General features: G+C 39.7%; 1 protein-coding gene and 1 long non-coding RNA gene across 2 annotated transcripts in view; one reads left to right on the top strand and one right to left on the bottom strand.

Annotated features, from left to right (window-relative positions):
• The first annotated feature begins 827 nt into the window (after window positions 1-827).
• STMN2 (stathmin 2) overlaps window positions 828-15,875 on the top strand; it is a 53,389-nt gene continuing 38,341 nt past the window's right edge. Inside the window, exon 1 of the mRNA XM_038392928.2 lies at window positions 828-1,150. Within this exon, the coding sequence (XP_038248856.1) occupies window positions 1,132-1,150 (19 nt within the window). The 5' untranslated portion in view covers window positions 828-1,131. The remainder of the gene's footprint in view (window positions 1,151-15,875) is intronic.
• The window catches only part of LOC122458645, a 35,499-nt gene continuing 21,952 nt past the window's right edge, over window positions 2,329-15,875 (bottom strand). Inside the window, exon 3 of the long non-coding RNA XR_006278750.1 lies at window positions 2,329-2,378. This is a non-coding gene — a long non-coding RNA (uncharacterized LOC122458645). The remainder of the gene's footprint in view (window positions 2,379-15,875) is intronic.

Raw genomic sequence — 15,875 nt, 5'->3', positions numbered from 1 at the left:
TGTTTATACCTGGACAGTGACTTTCTCCCAACTAAAACATATATTAAGGTTACACCTTATTTCCATCCATAGCTTCAGATCACTACCCAGATTTTTCTTAAATTGTTTGTAGACACATCACTGGCTTTCCCCTGAATACAATGAAGGAAAACGTTTTCCCCTTTGATTCTTTCTTTTCCTCCCTCTCCCTTGCCCACAAAACAGGTTTTTCTTCATCATGTTCCAAAACTGATAAATATCTTATAATTTCTCAAATCCCAGGAAATCCTCTTTCAGGTGATGTTTTTAAACATTCACTCATATTCCACACTCTTTTCCCAAGCTGGTCAGGTTACCCAAATTTCCATTGTTGTTTTGATGGTACGTCAAGGAGGTGGCTAGTGCGATACTGAAATAATAATAATTTTCACATTGAGACAGCTTTGCATTTTCTAGAGCACTTTGCAGACATTAATTAGTATCCCTGCCGTCCTGTAGGTTATGCACTGAATGCATAATTGATGGATGAGCCTGGGAAACATAAAATAAATATTGAAAAGCAAGAACTTGCAGGACAAGCATTTGTGTGTGTTGCAACAGCCAATATACAGTAATGCAATGTACAGAGGTAAAATAATGTAAACCACTGTTATTGCTGAAACGGCTCAGAAAACCTTTGAATTATTTCTCCCTTTGTCATATCAGTGTTCAATTGTGTTAAAAATGCATGTGTGCGTATTTTCCAGATAGCAACAGGAGAGCTTTCAACCCCAATAGGCTTTTCATGTAAGACATAAAACATTTGACATGGACTGTACTATTAAAACTAAAAAGAGGGGGGGAGAGGCATTCAAGGACTGATTTCCATTTCAAACTCCATTCTAGCACTTTGTACTCCAGCACCATTGGTGGATCAATATTTAATGCTTGGAGATTCTAGCTCCGCAGGAGTCATGTCAGGGGACCTCTAGAGCCAATCTGCTTGGGTAGAGGAGTGATAATTATTCATGGGCTCCTGCCTCTTGCTCCTTCTCTTGCACAGCCCCACGCTGCTGACTCAGTGCCTTATTCAGTCTTCTCTCTCCCTCTCCACTGCTGTAGCTGGACCCCTTTGCCTTCACAGCCTCTGAGAATCTGCACATCCATCCCACCATGGCTAAAACAGCAATGGGTAAGAAATCGCGTCTCTTTTTCTTCAGCCAATGCAACAGCCGCCATATCCTAGGACCACCGGCTCTCCTGGGCGCTCCCTTAAGAGGCCTTAATGTTTAGAAAAAGCCAAGACCATGTTAAATCTTTTTGTTTAGTTTTTTTTTTAAATCAAAAAGCAGGGAAGAGGGTTGGGAGCCCGGGGTTCTTTGGAAATCTTAGCCTGAGATCTGATGGCAGATTGCTCTTGGGTGATTAAGGCAAATAAGTTGAACACTCATTTCCAGGAGATATATTTGGTTTTAAAGGGAGTTTTTTGTGAGTGGCACCCAAAAACGTGCCCTTACCTATTCTGAAATGTAGCGTGTGCGTGTTTTTATAACGCCCCTTATCGCCAGGTCTCAAGATACCGCTCGCTCTTCATTTCAGCTATTTCTTAGCGATGATCTGTTACAAGCAAAACACTTGCACGATGAAACTGATCAGTTTCGTGGCTGAAAATGAAAGACACCTTCATCTCCCCAGCGCCGGGATTTAGAGGGGGACTTTTCTCTTGTGCTAATTCGATACATAGCCCGATCGCCTTGCAAAGAGCAGGGTCCGCCCTTTGTTTTAAGGAGGGAGGGGGTGGGGGGCTGACATTGGGTTTCTTTGTGTACCGCTCTGCGCCGCTCCTCCCGGAGATCCTGAGGCGAGGGTACCTGCAGAGCCCAGCCCCACAGACTCCAGCTGCCCAGCACAATGCGGGCAGACAGACCCCACCCATACGGCTGCTGCAGCCGTCTCCTCCCCGGCACGCCCAGCGGCCAGTCACCTCCCCGGGCCCCGGTAGACGTTGAGAAGTGGGGCGGAGGGAGGGACAGCAACGCAAAGGCTGGGTGCACAAACCCAAACTGCTGTGGAAAGAGCCACCTCGCTCCTGCTCCAGAGCCTGGGATCTTGTACCCCTGCAGTCTGACTGCTCACACAAAAAGTAGGTCATTGGATAAGAAAGGGTATCCTCCTACCGGGAGGGTTTTTTTTTTTTTCCTAGATAACGCAGCAGCTTCTCTCTCCACCCCCGTCCTGTTTTGTCGGGAGTGACCTGCTTTATTTATTTATTTCACTTTACTTGGTCGCACTAGAGCGAACGCAAACTGTGTGTATGGACTCAGCAGCCCCGCCCCATCCATCCCCACTCACTCCTTCGGGGTGTGGGTGTGGGTGTGGGGTGTAGCTAGCGCGCGTGGCTTTGCCTAATCTCTGCTTCCCTTTGGAAGGCGAGATGTCCAATGATCGCAGGGGCTCGGAGCCACGATTGCGGGTTTATTTAACCTTCTGGGGAATCGCCACGGTCTAGGGCTAAAATTCAGAGGCCCAAGCAGGACATCCTCCCCCGACTCCTTTTGTTTCACTGACTGCGGTTAAGTGCTTTGTGGTGCGAATGGGTGGAAACCGAGGTCGCAGTGGAGGGAGTGGAAAGGAGCGAAATGCATTAGCCACCAGACCAGTCTTTTAAAGGATCTCCATTATCATCAAATTCCTTTCTGCTTCCTTTGGAAAGGGGGAACATGTGGGTGATGCCTTAGAAATCAAAGTGTTTCAAAATACTTCCCTATCAAACTCCCCCCACGCTCACAACAGCCACCCAGAATAAGGAAAGCAAGGTTTAAACGCCGTTATCTGGTTCTCAGAAAGAAACTAAGCCCACGTACTCATTACTGAATTTCTGTGGCAATAATAATCCTGTTTCATTCTTGATCATTTGTCCAAAGTTAACATGAATCCTCCAGACACTAGCTCTGCATTTAAAAACAACACTGGGGTTCTCTTTCTTTGATCTGAGAAATGATCCCTGTGGGTGGAAACCATTCTAACCTGGCATTGTCACCTGTAGGGAAAAGGCATGAGACAGCTGTATATGCAAACAGACGGAGACACAAGCTGTGGGAGTCTGGCCAGCCCTGCAGTGCTGAGCAAGCCATCCCCTCCCCATTGCAGCAAACTGGTAATCAGTATTGATAATTTGTAGTCAGTTGGAGACTAATCACTGCAGAAGGCCCCTGTTAAGAATTCTGTCGCCATAGAAGAAAGGGCTCTTCAGTCTTTGATTAATGATCTTGGCCTTCTTCAACTATAAAGGTTTCTGCAGCAGGTTGAAATCATTAGATTTACCCAGAGACAGACTGACTGACTAAATCTCCCCAGCTTGCCTATTAATTAGGTCCCGATTAGCAAGCCTCTTATTTGCTCTCCTAAAGATATATAGCTACATATTTTTAAAAACTTCTTTAAAATATTAATTGCATTGCAATCTTTGAAGAGTTGGTTTTTTAACTATTTGATTAAGGATTAAATAGCTTCTTTCTATAAACTCCCAAAGGAGTAATGGCTCTATTGTCCACTTCTCTAGTCTTTACTTTTACAGAGATTTGACTTTAGAAGGTACTTCAAGTGCTAAAATATAACAGGACCTTTTTGTCTATTCCAAGGCTTTGCTTCTATAGAAATGTAATGAAAAAAGAATGTGTTTTCTTCAGAAAATAAGCTTTAGTTCTACCTGGGGAAAAAAAGGGTTATTTCCAATCTTGCAAATCTCCCATTGCTGGTTAAATAAGCCACATTGGTTCTGGACCAGCACATGTCGCTTTTACTCACTTGTCCATTGAGGGGAATCACAGTGGTTTAATTCATTTCCTACTGTACACTGTATTATTACAAAGCACTAAATAAGGGTTAGATCATGTCAGCACTGGAGTCAATAGCAAAACTCTCATCAACTTAAGTTGTGCAGGATCAGGCTCCCCATAATGCTTATGGCCTGAGTCCAGCAAAGTATTTAATCACATGCCTAATTTTAAGCATGTGAATAGTCCTATTGACTTCAATGGAATTAAACATGCTCAGATAGACACATGCTTAATATTCTGCAACATTCAAGTAACACAGGGCCTAAATCTGAACTTCTTATTCAAGCAAAATTTCCTTTAGACTTCAACAGGGATTTTGTCAGAATGAAAAATCTAGGCCTCAATATGCTTTTATTAATGGCCAATTAGGTTTTAGTTGTTGTTTTTGTTCTATATGTGTGTGCATTATTCACTAGATTTCATATAACCTGACTGCACATGGGATTGCCATTTTTTTAAATTTTACCCGAAATCTTCTGAGTTTCTGTGCAGTATGTGCCTCAGGTGGCACATGACCAGGATTCATCACCGGATTTGGTCCGCTGGTTGGATCACTGTCTTCCCTGGCTTGAGCTGGATACTGATGGGGAGTGCAACATGAAAGCTGATCCATGCCCCCCTTTACTCTAAATGATACATAACTTTTGACATTTTGTTCTAAATAAAATCTGAATACATTTGATGTGTTTATTCATATACCCACAATTCATTATATATATCTGAATGACCAGGGTGGAGGAGACACCAGAGAAACAATGGACTATCCATATCCCACAGTTCTTCTGGCATCCTGGTAATGAGAGGTTGAAGCTCAGGTGGTGTGTAATGTCATTAGAACTCAGAAATGAGTTTGAAAAGCCTAATCTAGTTTCCCTATATTATGTCTTGTACATTTAAAGGCTATTTTAACATGAAAACATGTTCAGACAAAAATCTTACACAAAACTGTCCTTTTATCCCAGTCCTCCTATCTGCTTAATTTCGATAAGATTCTGTCTAATAGAACTACACTGACAAATTGTATATAATACTTTAAAGTATTGTTCAGTTTAATTTCAAGATTGTATTGAACAGTGGAAGGGTGACAGGAAAGGTGGGCAGGATTGTGAAGCTCAACCAATCATACTTTAGCTCATTTGCATATTATAGTCTTATTGATTAAAATGCAATAAAAGTGGTTCAGAGTTTTTCTTCTATTAAAAAAAAACCTAATTTCTTAGCTATTGACTCAGAATTGGATAGACATCCTGAAGAATATATAATAGCTGTTAAATATGTGTTCCCCAAATACCAGCATACAGCATTATTGTTATATCCAGTAAATAAATATAGATGTGAAGCTATTAATCTGTGTATTGTTATTTAATGTAACTGTTTACATCATATTGTATAACATTTTAATAACTAAGTGTTTGATCCTACAAAGTGCTGAGCACTGTGGCCCTCAGCCAGCAAAGCACTTAAGTGGGTGCTTAACTCTAAGCATGAGTAGTCCTATTGATGTAAATGGGACTATTTATGTGTATAAAGTTAGATATGTGGTTAAGTACCATGCTGAACTAGAGCCAAAGATATGTTCCTATCCATTATTATTCAGCTTCAGATTGTACAAACCTACTAAACCTTCATGTTCTTCTTCCTTCTTATAAAAGTGAATCCAACTTTTTAATAACCTTTAATGTCAGAAAATTAAAATTAATGTTCAAAGTAGCAGATCAAGTCAATGGGAAATTACCTTTAAATAGTAAGAAAAATAAGAGAGCCTAGGGTCTAGTGAAGTTAAGCGTTTAGCTTGAATTGGGCAGGAGCAGATCCTATGATTCTAAACTTTTGTTGAAGTCCAGCATTAGAAACACTTTCAAGTTCTATTATTATCAGAATCAAATTAGTGGAGATTTTTGGTCACCAATAGCACAGACTGAGATTTTAAAAATCCCATTTTATATGGAAACTTGGATTCAGGATATTCCATAGGATATTTTAAACAAAAGACTTCCCATCAGTTTGGGGAAAAAAAGAAAAAAGATTAGTTTGGATGCTTGCGTACACTTCCAACTGTCATATGTAAGTGGTATATTTAAGTGATAAAATATATGTATTATTATTATTTAATAATTGTATTTTAAATGTGTATGCCAGAAGAAAATAATTAATGACACATTATAGCAGACTATGGCAGCTAGTGAAGGCCACAGTTGAGTCTTTACTTACACCTGGTCTACCCTAAGTTTTGGTCACCAAAAATCTGCTGCCAAACACTAGTCATTAGAGAAATGAAGACTTCATATTGTTTATATTCACTTCCTGTTTTTAAAAAGTAGGTGAGTCTTACTTTTCATGAAAATTCAGTTGACAATTTAAAAAAAACCAGCTCATATAATCAAGAAATTACTGAGTTTCATACTACTTGACAGCACTTCTTCACCTGCCACCTGATGCTTCTGGGCATGAGTGTGACCTCATATATTACATCATCTTATGCATGACATCACATTATTTTCTGAGAAAATAAACACAACGTGCAAAAGAGTAAAAACTTCTAAAATGTCCATCCATCTCCCAGCTTTTATACCAAAGGCTTTTCATTCATCTATATATAATTCACTTTTATCAATTTTGGCAATTAACATCTTTTTCACTAGCAACTAATTTAGGATTTCATTTTTTGCTCATTTCTTTGTGTTTGCAGTTTAATGCTACACTTCACTAGATTTAGTTTTACACAGATATTCTTTATTATTAAGATGATGACTGCATTGATAGTATAGTATAGTGCAAAGCTGCTAGAATATAATTATTTTCCTATAGTAATCAGCCTCTAGGTGGCTTAAAATTGGCAGCCAGAAATAGTCATCCAAATTTAGTAAACACACTAGAAAATATTTTTCCTAAATGACCTGCCAAAGACCAAACAGCACGTTAGTGATAGATCCACATTTAGAACCCAGGAGAACTGAGATCTGACCACTAGGCAATTGCCCTTTGGAATCAAAGAGCCCAGATAGGATTATTTTTTCACACAGAGGTACCCCCCAAGTCCCCTTGAATGATGAGTATTTTGCCTTCTGACCTACATTTCTTCAGTATTTTGAATGCTGACATTCCCAGAAGCTTTGCCTCCAAAACAAATGCTTCCTGGAAGATCAAACATCACATCATCAATCAGTGTTACAAGCTGCTTCTGTGATATCTATCTTCATAAAAACTAAAGCCAACTGCTCATACAAATAATACTATAAAGAAAAACTGTTCCACTGCTATTATCCGATGTTATATATGAATTATATATATATGTAAAAGGTTGACTGAGGAGCTCTCTCAACCATTAGCGATTATCTTCAAAAACTCATGAAAGGCGGGAGAGATTCCAAAGGACGGGAAGAGGGCAATTATAGTACCAATCTACAAAAAGGGGAATAAGGACAACTCTAAGAATTATAGGCCAGTCATCTTAACTTCAGTACCCAGAAAAATAGAGGCGCAAATAATCAAGCAATCAATTTGCAGACACCTAGAAGAATAATAAGGTGATAAGTCAACATGGATTTGTCAAGAATAAATCATGTCAAACCAACTTAATAGATTTCTTTGAGAGGGTAACAAGCCTGGTGGACATATGGGAAGTGGTAGATGTGGTGTGTCTTGACTTTACTAAGGCTTTTGTCTCTCATGACCTCATAAACAAACTAGGGAAATACAACCTCGATGGAGCTACTATAAAGTGGGTTCTTAACTGGTTGAAAAATGATTCCAAAAGAGTAATCATCAGTAGTTCACAGTCAAGCATATCAAGCGGAGTGCTGAACGGATTGGTCCTGAGTCTGGTTCTGTTCAATATCTTCATAAATTATTTAGATAATGCATAAAGTTTGCAGATGATACCAAATTGGGAGAGGTTTCAAGTGCTTTGGAGGATAGGATTAAAATTCAAAAATACCTGGACAAACTGGAGAAATGGTCTGAAGAAATAGGATGAAATTCAATATCAGCAAATGTAAAGTACTCCACTTAGGAAGGAACAATGAATTGCACGCATACAATATGGGAAATGACTGCCTAGGAAGGAGTACTGCGGAAAGGGATCTGGGCTTTATAGTGGATCACAAGTTAAATATGAGTCAACAGTGTAACACTGTTGCAAAAAGAGCAAACATCATTCTGGGATGGATTAGCAGGAGTGTTATAAGCAAGACACTGTGATGCTAAGGTCTCAGCTGCAGTATTGTGTCCAGCTCTGGGTGCCACATTTTAGGAAGGATATGGACAAATTGAAGAAAATCCAGAGAAGAACAACAAAAATAAATAAATAAAAATAAATTAAATTAAAATAAACTAAAAATAAATTTGTTAGTCTCTAAGGTGCCACAAGTACTCCTTTTCTTTTAACAAAAATGAGGAAAGATTGAAAATATTGGGTTTATTTAGTCTGTAGAAGAGAAGACTAAGGGGGGACATGATAACATTTTTCAAGTACATAAAATGTTACAAGGAGCTAGGGTGAAAAATTATTCTCGTTAATCTCTGAAAATAGGACAAGAAGCAATGGGCTTAAATTGCAGCTAGGGAGGCTTAGGTTGGACATTAGGAAAATCTTCCTGTCAGGGTATTTAAGCCCTGAAACACATTGCCTAGGGAGTTTTGGAATCTCCATCACTGAAGGTTTTAAAAACAGGTTAGACAAACACCTGTCAGGGATGGTCTAGTTATTACTTAGTCCTGCCTTGAGTGCAGGGGAAAAGACTAGATGACCTCTTGAGATCCCTTCCAGTCCTACACTGCTATTATTCCAGTATAAAGAAAATGTATTCTACTACTTTATCAATTAAATGGATGACTGAGGATTCAGCTTGGGGGATGTGTACTCTCCAAACTAAGGAACAGACCCTGCATCCATGGGAGTCAGTTGAAGCTCTGCTACTGAACTCAACATGAGCAGGATTGAGTCTTTCCCTCAGGTGTATGGGTCCACTGAAACCAGGTAGTTGCTTTCACAGGATCTGCTGCATTTCATACACACGTATCTGAGGGTAGGACTGAGCCCTAAGGCTCTTTGATACTTTGATATTCCTTTGATACTGTCTAAACTGTTGTTCTTTCTTCGATTTATAAACGCTAATCCAAGAGCAAGTATTCCTCTCTCAATAGACAGGAGCCAACATTTTCATATTTACAGGTATACAGTCATCCTCAAATCCATATTTAAGAACCTGAAAAATAGTGGCCTGATTTTAAGAGATACTGAGCACCCACAACTCACCCTGGAGTTAATGGAGTTATAATTACTCAGCATCTTTGAATCTCAGGACAATTCTATTTAGATGCCTGCATATGGATCTAGGAGCCTAACTATAGGAACCCATCTTAGAAAATGGTGATCTGTTGAAACAGAATATACTTCAAAATGTTGTGTGTCTGAGCAGTACCCAACATGTGTATCTGTTTTGTGATTATGTCATTCTTTGTTACATCTGTGTGCTTTCCCTTTCCTGTCTGCAATCTGGTAATAATATTAGTTAATGAGTGAAAGTAAATTTAAGCTACCCTTAGAGGCCTGTGCAATTAAACTGGTACATAGCATTAACATCAAGTATTAGGCTTTATTGAACAATTTTTTTCATTGTTAGAGTATCACTCTAATCTCTGGCATGTATATATACAAAATAAATAATTATTCAAATGTGAAGAATCTGTAATTACAATAAACTTATTTTGTAGAGAAAGGATGGTCTTGTGGTTAAGCCACATAACTGTGAGTCATAGGACCTGGGTTTTGTTCTCAGTTCTGCCACAGGCATCTTGTTTAATTTGGGCAAGTTGCTTAATTGCTTTGTACCTCCATTTCCTCATCAAAAAGATGTGGATAGTGCTATTCATTTACCTCTGAGATGTGATGTGAAATTCAATTTCTTAGGGCATGGAAGTGCTCTGAAATCCTCTGATGTTATACAAGTTTAAAAAACAAAACAAAAACAACCCCAGTGATCAGAGCAAGAAATCTGGCAACTTCCTTCCTGAAGCTATATTAGTGTTATATTGCCTAAAGGGGTCTTTAAATTCCTTAGGATAGCTTGTGGTTGAAAAAGTATACATCTCTCTCTCTCTCTCTCTCTCTCTCTCTCTCTTTCATGTACATACTAAAAGACTTGTTCATGTTAATATATAAATTTAGAACTTCTATATACATTCCCAGCGGTGACCCCATGGCTATCGCTTTCCATCTCAACCCAATTTTCCACCCTTTCTAAATTTATTTAAAAAATAAAATGTCCTTTTGGCCTAAGATTTCTCCATATACATTTATTCTATTCCTCTTCCTATGTACACTGGGCCCATTCCTGCAGTTCTTATACTGACAAAACTCCCATAAGTATCTAATGTTATTATTGGGAGTTATTACTTACATTTAAATTACAGAAACACTTACAGACCTCAGCCAGGTCAGAGCTCCAGTAAATGACACTCTGCCCGTTAAGGACTCGGCATTGCAGTACCCAACATGCATGCATGAAAAAGCGAAATCTGTGTATTTAAAAATACACAGAAATATTTAAAATTAAAATGTAATACATGAATCAGACCCTATTACAGGAGTGGCCAAACTGCGGCTCATGAGCCACATGTGGCTCTTTTACCATTAAAGTGCGGCTCGCAATCCTCCTTCTCCGCCCCCTCCCCCTTCTCCACTTACCAGACTGGGAGCGGGGAGCTCAGGACCTCTGCCTTGCAGTGGGGTGATGGGGTAGGAGCTTCTGTCCAGCGGGAAGGGGGGTCTAGGGGCTTCAGCCCTGCTGGACGCACCTGCTGGGGCTGAGGGCTTCAGCCACAGTGGGGCTGAAACCCCAATCTCTAGTTCCTGGAAGGTGTGCCCCAACTCTCAAACTTCTGAAGATTGAGAGATGCGGCTTGGAGGCCCAGTAAGTTTGGCCAGCCCTTCCCTATTAATTCTCAAAGAGATTTTGTGGCAGTACCCTTTACAACCCATTTTTATTAGGCCTCATTAAAGATCACAAGTAGCTATTTTGTGTGTATTTGTTTTCCTCAAACCTTTCATATGAATCATAGAATATTAGGGTTGGAAGGGACCTCAGGAGGTCATCTAGTCCAACCCTCTGCTCAAAGCAGGACTAATCCCCAAATAAATCAAGCAGAAAGATGAGCAGAAAGATGAACTGACACCATTCAGCATTTTCAGTGTCACTAGAAAAACAGTTTCTCTCTAGGAACTCACATTGGAATAAGACACTATGCAGAAGTCTGCACGTGACACTCCAAAGATTACATTGAAAAGATGTAACACAAAAGATTACATTTCTAATTGAGCAGATACCTTTCCTGATACCTTTAGATAATTTTTTGCTGTCAAGATTGCCGTCTGACAGTTTGCAGTATCATAGTCTGGTGGGGTTTTTTTTTTAATAAAAATAAGTAGGTAATTACAACCCACACTCATTGTGGTTTATAAAGTGATTCTTCAGCATTTATTGAAGACCTACATATTTCCAAGGAGAATGACTTTTTGCCAGGAAAGCAAGATACTACATTTAAAAAATTAATGCATGCAATATTAATAATTCATTCTTGAAAAACATTAATAGTAAGATATTCATTTTAAATCTGAATGTAATTAGGGATTCAAGTTACTCCCTAATAAACTGGAATTCAGTTTATTCACTATTAAAATGTCAGGAAGGCCAGGAGCTTATTTGGTGAACTTTAATATGCACTGCAGTGAACTCCTAGCATAAATGACTTTGCCTCTAGTGGCAGGAGGCCTGAATAGTAAATATACTAGTGAGAGTCAAATGCACTGAAGATACTGTGAGTGCTGTACAAATGTATTACCTATACATCTTGTCAATGGTGCACCAGAATTTTAAACCACAAAGCTCTGGGCCTCTCCTACACAAAGAATATACTGCCAAGATGTGAGTGATGTTTGAACAACAACCTAAAAAAATGCCCAGCCACTGAACACAAGACACTGCACAAAACAGTTAAAGTAAGTCTGCAATAAAATGTTTTAATATAATAATACATTAAAAAACAACAACAACAAAAATCAAACCTACATTCAATGTTGTTTTTGAATGTCATTACCTAGGGTGTTTTTTTTAAAAAAAAAGAACACTGAAAAAACAGCTCCATTCAGGTTCTAGAAAGAAGTGTGCTTTCATGGTCACAGATGCTTCTGTCCTTGTACCCCTAAGCGTGACCCCCTTCTTTTCATCCTCTTCAATTTATCCCTGTTCTGGTCCTGTCTGCCCAAACCCCAATAACTCCTGGTTCCTCGTCCCAGTCTCCTTGCCCAACCAGTCCCAGACGTTTCCTCAAAGCTCCCGATCAGAGTCCCAATCCCTCTCTTACCTCAGCTCCCAATCACAGTCCATATCCCGGATTTCCCATCCTAGTATCCTCATCCCAATCTGCTTGCTCATCCAGTGTGTCTCAACCACACCCCTCGTCCCATCTCAGTCTTTTCACACTCCCCAGCTGGCTCCCACTGCCCTCTGCCCTCATTTTCCCCAACAGTGCCCAGTCGTTCCCCCTATTACTAGCTCCCAGTCCCCATCTCCCCTCTTTGCCCCCCCACCCCAGGATGCTCCTTGTCCAAATCTACTCTATCTGCTGCCACTTAGGTGCAGCTATTGTTCCCTTTGCATTTCAGGAAGGCTGCTTCCACCTCCTTCATGCTGGCTGGGTGACAGCAAGGGGAGAACGCAAGATAGCCTGTCTGCACTCAGTTCTTGAGCTTGGCACTGCTGTGTCCCCCAGAAGCTGGGAGGAGCTGTGCAGGAAAAGTCCTGCTTGGTCCCTGCAGCCCTGGGCTGGAGAATACTCAATACATAGTCAGAGAATGTAGCCAAATGTTAACACATTTCTACTCAGCATGTGTGGAGATTGAGATGAGATTTTTCAAAGGTTTATAACTTGGCCAAATTTGTGAAGCAAAAGGCACATTTCTGACACAACAGCCACCTCCCTGCCAACTATCAAGCCCTGGTACCAAAGCATGGCGGTGCTATTCCTTCTCTGCTAAAGGGTTGCAAAAATTTTAAAATGGGCAAAACAACATATGTTTCCCTAGGCTTATTCTCAGAAATGGCTGAACTGTTTTTGCTGAAACTTTCCCAGAAAGTTCAAGCCCGAGGCAGACACCTAGCATAGAATATTGCAGCCCAAATGGTTGAAGTTTGGCAATGTTATAAGCAATGAAAAACAGCCTTATAAATGAAAACCTGCAAGACTCCATATTTTCTGATGTGGTGGCAGAGAAAAATAAATAGTGTTAGTCTTTGAAAAATGTAAATTGTTTCAGTACTGGGTACACATTTTAATATCTGAAATGTATTAAGAAATAAATACTTTGGCCAGATCTTTAGACGGTGTAAATTGACTTAAATGATTTATACCAGCTGAGGTTTAGCCACATTAATCATTAGATACTAAAATAATCATTGGGCCAGAGAAAGGGAAAGAGAGCAAGGGAATGACACCCACCTAGCAAGTGAGTGAGCCAGAGTCCAGTCCCCCTGTTCCAATCACTTTCATTATTTATCCACACGGGAACAGCTTCACCAGGAGAGACAGAGGGACCACAACATGAGAATACACTGTAGCTCAGTAGTTGGCGCACTCACCTGAGAGTGTTCATGTCCTTTCTCCCTCTCTGGCAGAGAGGGGGAATTTGAATCTGGGTCTCCCATGTCTTAGGTGAGTGCTCTAAATGCTATACAGAGGGACCCATTACTACCACCTCCTCCTCAGCTTTGTGGACCACTGCGTTCCTGTGATTTCTTAGGTTCCTAAAATGTAGGCATTCTGACGTTCAGCCTTCCAACGATTCTGTCCTTTTGTGGATCCCATCCTCAGTAACTCCACCTCTGTGCCAGTGTGGAGCTCCATTCAAGTCAATTGAACCCAAGGGCCTGGGTGCAGGGATCCATCCATGCAGAGTCATCTTCATATGGGTACCTTTACATACATGGGTAGTCTCACTGAACTCGACAGAAGAACTCATATGCATAAGTGTTTCCAGGATCAGAGCCTTAGGGATGATCACTAATTTTAAATAATCAAAAAGAAAAGGAGTACTTGTGGCACCTTAGAGACTAACAAATTTATTAGAGCATAAACTTTCGTGAGCTACAGCTCACTTCATCGGATGCATTTCGAAAGCTTATGCTCAAATAAATTTGTTAGTCTCTAAGGTGCCACAAGTACTCCTTTTTGCGAATACAGACTAACACGGCTGCTACTCTGAAACCTTTAAATAATCAGAAATCCATTTCTCAATGCAGTCTTTAAGATTAGGATTGATCTATAGATATGACATATAGTCTGTGAAGGAAGGCAGAAAGATACCATGAAAGCCATGGTTAAGAATTGCCACCAAATTTAAAAAGTACAGTATGCATGAATTGTAACAGCTCATACATTTATGCATTGATTTGAGATCTGCAGAAAATCATTGCAGTTCTATTATGTAAATCTGACCAAAGCTATTTGTAATGCAGGAAGCTTCTTCCAGACAGTTGCCCTTATTCTAGTTTTATTACAGTAATGTTACAATTGAAGGTATCTCTCCAGCACTCACTTGTCTTCTAGTCAATTAAATACATTTGTTTGCTCTACCAGCTAATCAGGATTCGAGCAAAATCTTGTCATAAGGGAAAATCAATCTTTTTCCCCTAAAATTTTTCATATTTTTTCATATTTTCTGGTGAAAGAATTCAATAATGTTTCTAATGTTTCTGGTTCTTATTACTGATACATTCTAGCAATATACTATTGAATTAGTTTCTTAACAGTGGCAATCAAAATACTTCATGTATTTATAAAGAACTGGGAGAATGCACTAGTTGAAACATAAATCAAGAAATTATTATTAATAAAGCATTACTTTGGTTTTAAATCCTACAGAAAGAAGTGGAAGCCAAAGAATGACATTAACATTAGAAATAGGTCTTAAATGTCACATTAGCATTGCCTCCTACTATGTTTTCCAGTACATTGATTAAATATTGGGTGAAATCCAAGACTCAAAGTCAATGGGAGTTTTGCAATTGAATATAATAACTCAGTTTTAGGAGTTAGAAAAATTCAGACCTGTTTTTATAGGAATGAGGATGAATTTGTGATAGTAGAATAGCGCAGGACATTGGCCACATCAGGTAGATGGACTTGTTATTTGTGGTCCACACCCTGATGGAAGCTTCTTTCCTGACACTCTTAATCTCGTCATATACTTTAACTGAATTGCATTACTACAGCTTTCATATACTACAATCCTCCCCAGAGTAACAGATGCAAAGGATTTAACCTTTTCATCAGTATCACTCACTTCCAGGAAAATCCTTAAAACAACCACCACCATTTCTTTGCCAGATTCCGTTTGATACTGAAGGATTCCAGTGGCTCCATTTGCTCCAGATCTAGTTTCCTTCTCAAATAGCATAATAAAGGTGTGACACACAGGAGTGGTAGTAGGAGACAAGCCTTTATTTTCTGGCCCAGTCACCTGACATGGGTCAAGGTTACTGAAATTTAGACCAATCACATGGCAGGGTAAGCACCTACTCATGACAGTGACTATGGTTACTCCCAGTATTCTGAAATTGCCAGCTTTACTAAACAAAGAAAAATAAGTTCAACATGCAAATAAAATCACTCCGATTTTCGTTTGAATTTGTTTTCAAGTTTGGTCCATGTAGACATTTCCAAATATACTAAGCCCTGGTTCACACGTTTGCTCTAAAATCTGCACACCCTGCTTCCAGTACTATCTCACGTTTTTGTTCAATAGCAGGATCCATTCAGCTACACCAGCTGAGGAATGGGCCCTGTGTTTTATTTGTGACTCTTCCCAAGCAGTTTCTCTCAGCTGACCTGAAGGCATCTGATCCACTAGAGTGTTCACACTCTTCCGGTTTACTTCCACTAAGTATGTTACTGGGCCAATACTTACAAAGACTGTTACAATTATTCTCTTTACTACCCTTGTAAATATTTTCCTCTATCTCCTCCTCCCCTCCACTCTTCAAGCAGTATAGCTGGCTTCATTAGCAAGGGCACTCAGAT

The sequence above is a fragment of the Dermochelys coriacea genome, chromosome 2 (genome assembly GCF_009764565.3).
Source record: "Dermochelys coriacea isolate rDerCor1 chromosome 2, rDerCor1.pri.v4, whole genome shotgun sequence".
NCBI classification, from domain to species: Eukaryota; Metazoa; Chordata; order Testudines; family Dermochelyidae; genus Dermochelys; species Dermochelys coriacea.
The sequence above is the reverse complement of the archived record's forward strand: the minus strand, read 5'-3'. Positions and strand labels throughout refer to the sequence as shown.